We start from the raw sequence: 903 nt of genomic DNA, 5'->3' as shown, positions 1-903 counted from the left end.
GGTCAATATAATTAAGGCTTGAGCTGAATCCCGCTGTGGCCGGCAGACATGTGCCCATGGGGCCGATGGGATATCGCAGTCTGGAAACCAGACCTGATCAAACACAGACAGATCAACAGCGGCTCGTCGCAGCAGAACCACAGAGCAGAGGTGAACAGAATTACCTGCTGCGTTGTGTCTGTGGTAGTTGATGAGTTCAGGAATAGAGTTGAACACGTGATTCTCTGCTAAGAAGACCTGAGCCGCGTCTGTCTGCTTGATCTGGTAGTGCCTCACCTCCCCTTTACCTGAACTGATCAATCAATCAATCAATCAATCAGCGGATCAGGTGATCAGTGAAATGCTGGAGAATCTTTACCTGTGTGTGTAAACAGAGACGGTGTAGCTGCTGGGCTGACTTGAGCTCCTGACCACAAACCCTCCGTCCTTCCCCTGAAACACACACACACACACACACACACACACACCCGAGGAATGACAGATGATGATGGTGATGAAGATGGATCAATTATTGACGACTGATGAATGGACTTATTCACCTCTTGTCTGAGTAAATGTTCTGCTTCAGCTCTGTTGATGTTTTTGCAGTACCAGCTGATGAAGATCAAATATATCATAATCATCACACACACACACACAAACACTGTCAGTGACCAGTGAACTCTGAATGAACTGATGCAAATGTGGAGAAAATCAAAGAGATCCAGAGTGACTCTGATTGGTCGATACTCACTCGTTGGCTTCTATAGTTCCAATTTCTGTAACATAGTTACTGGGAATGAAGCCCTTGTTCCTGAGAGAGGGAATTGCAGACATCAGCACATCTGAACTCAAGAAACAAACACACGCACACACACACTCACTCACTCACTCAATCACACACACACACACACACACACACAC

General features: G+C 46.4%; 1 protein-coding gene across 1 annotated transcript in view; it reads right to left on the bottom strand.

Annotated features, from left to right (window-relative positions):
- The window catches only part of txk (TXK tyrosine kinase), a 10,908-nt gene extending 10,092 nt beyond the window's left edge, over nt 1–816 (bottom strand). Inside the window, exons 1-5 of the mRNA XM_016563945.1 lie at nt 734–816; nt 540–594; nt 359–432; nt 165–292; nt 19–93 (exon numbers count right to left, since the gene is read on the bottom strand). Of these exons, the coding sequence (XP_016419431.1) occupies nt 19–93; nt 165–292; nt 359–432; nt 540–594; nt 734–816 (415 nt within the window). The remainder of the gene's footprint in view (nt 1–18; nt 94–164; nt 293–358; nt 433–539; nt 595–733) is intronic.
- Between the last annotated feature and the right edge of the window lie 87 nt (nt 817–903).

This window comes from Sinocyclocheilus rhinocerous, unplaced genomic scaffold (assembly GCF_001515625.1).
Source record: "Sinocyclocheilus rhinocerous isolate Xijiao unplaced genomic scaffold, SAMN03320098_v1.1 scaffold3366, whole genome shotgun sequence".
Taxonomy (NCBI): Eukaryota; Metazoa; Chordata; class Actinopteri; order Cypriniformes; family Cyprinidae; genus Sinocyclocheilus; species Sinocyclocheilus rhinocerous.
The sequence above is the reverse complement of the archived record's forward strand: the minus strand, read 5'-3'. Positions and strand labels throughout refer to the sequence as shown.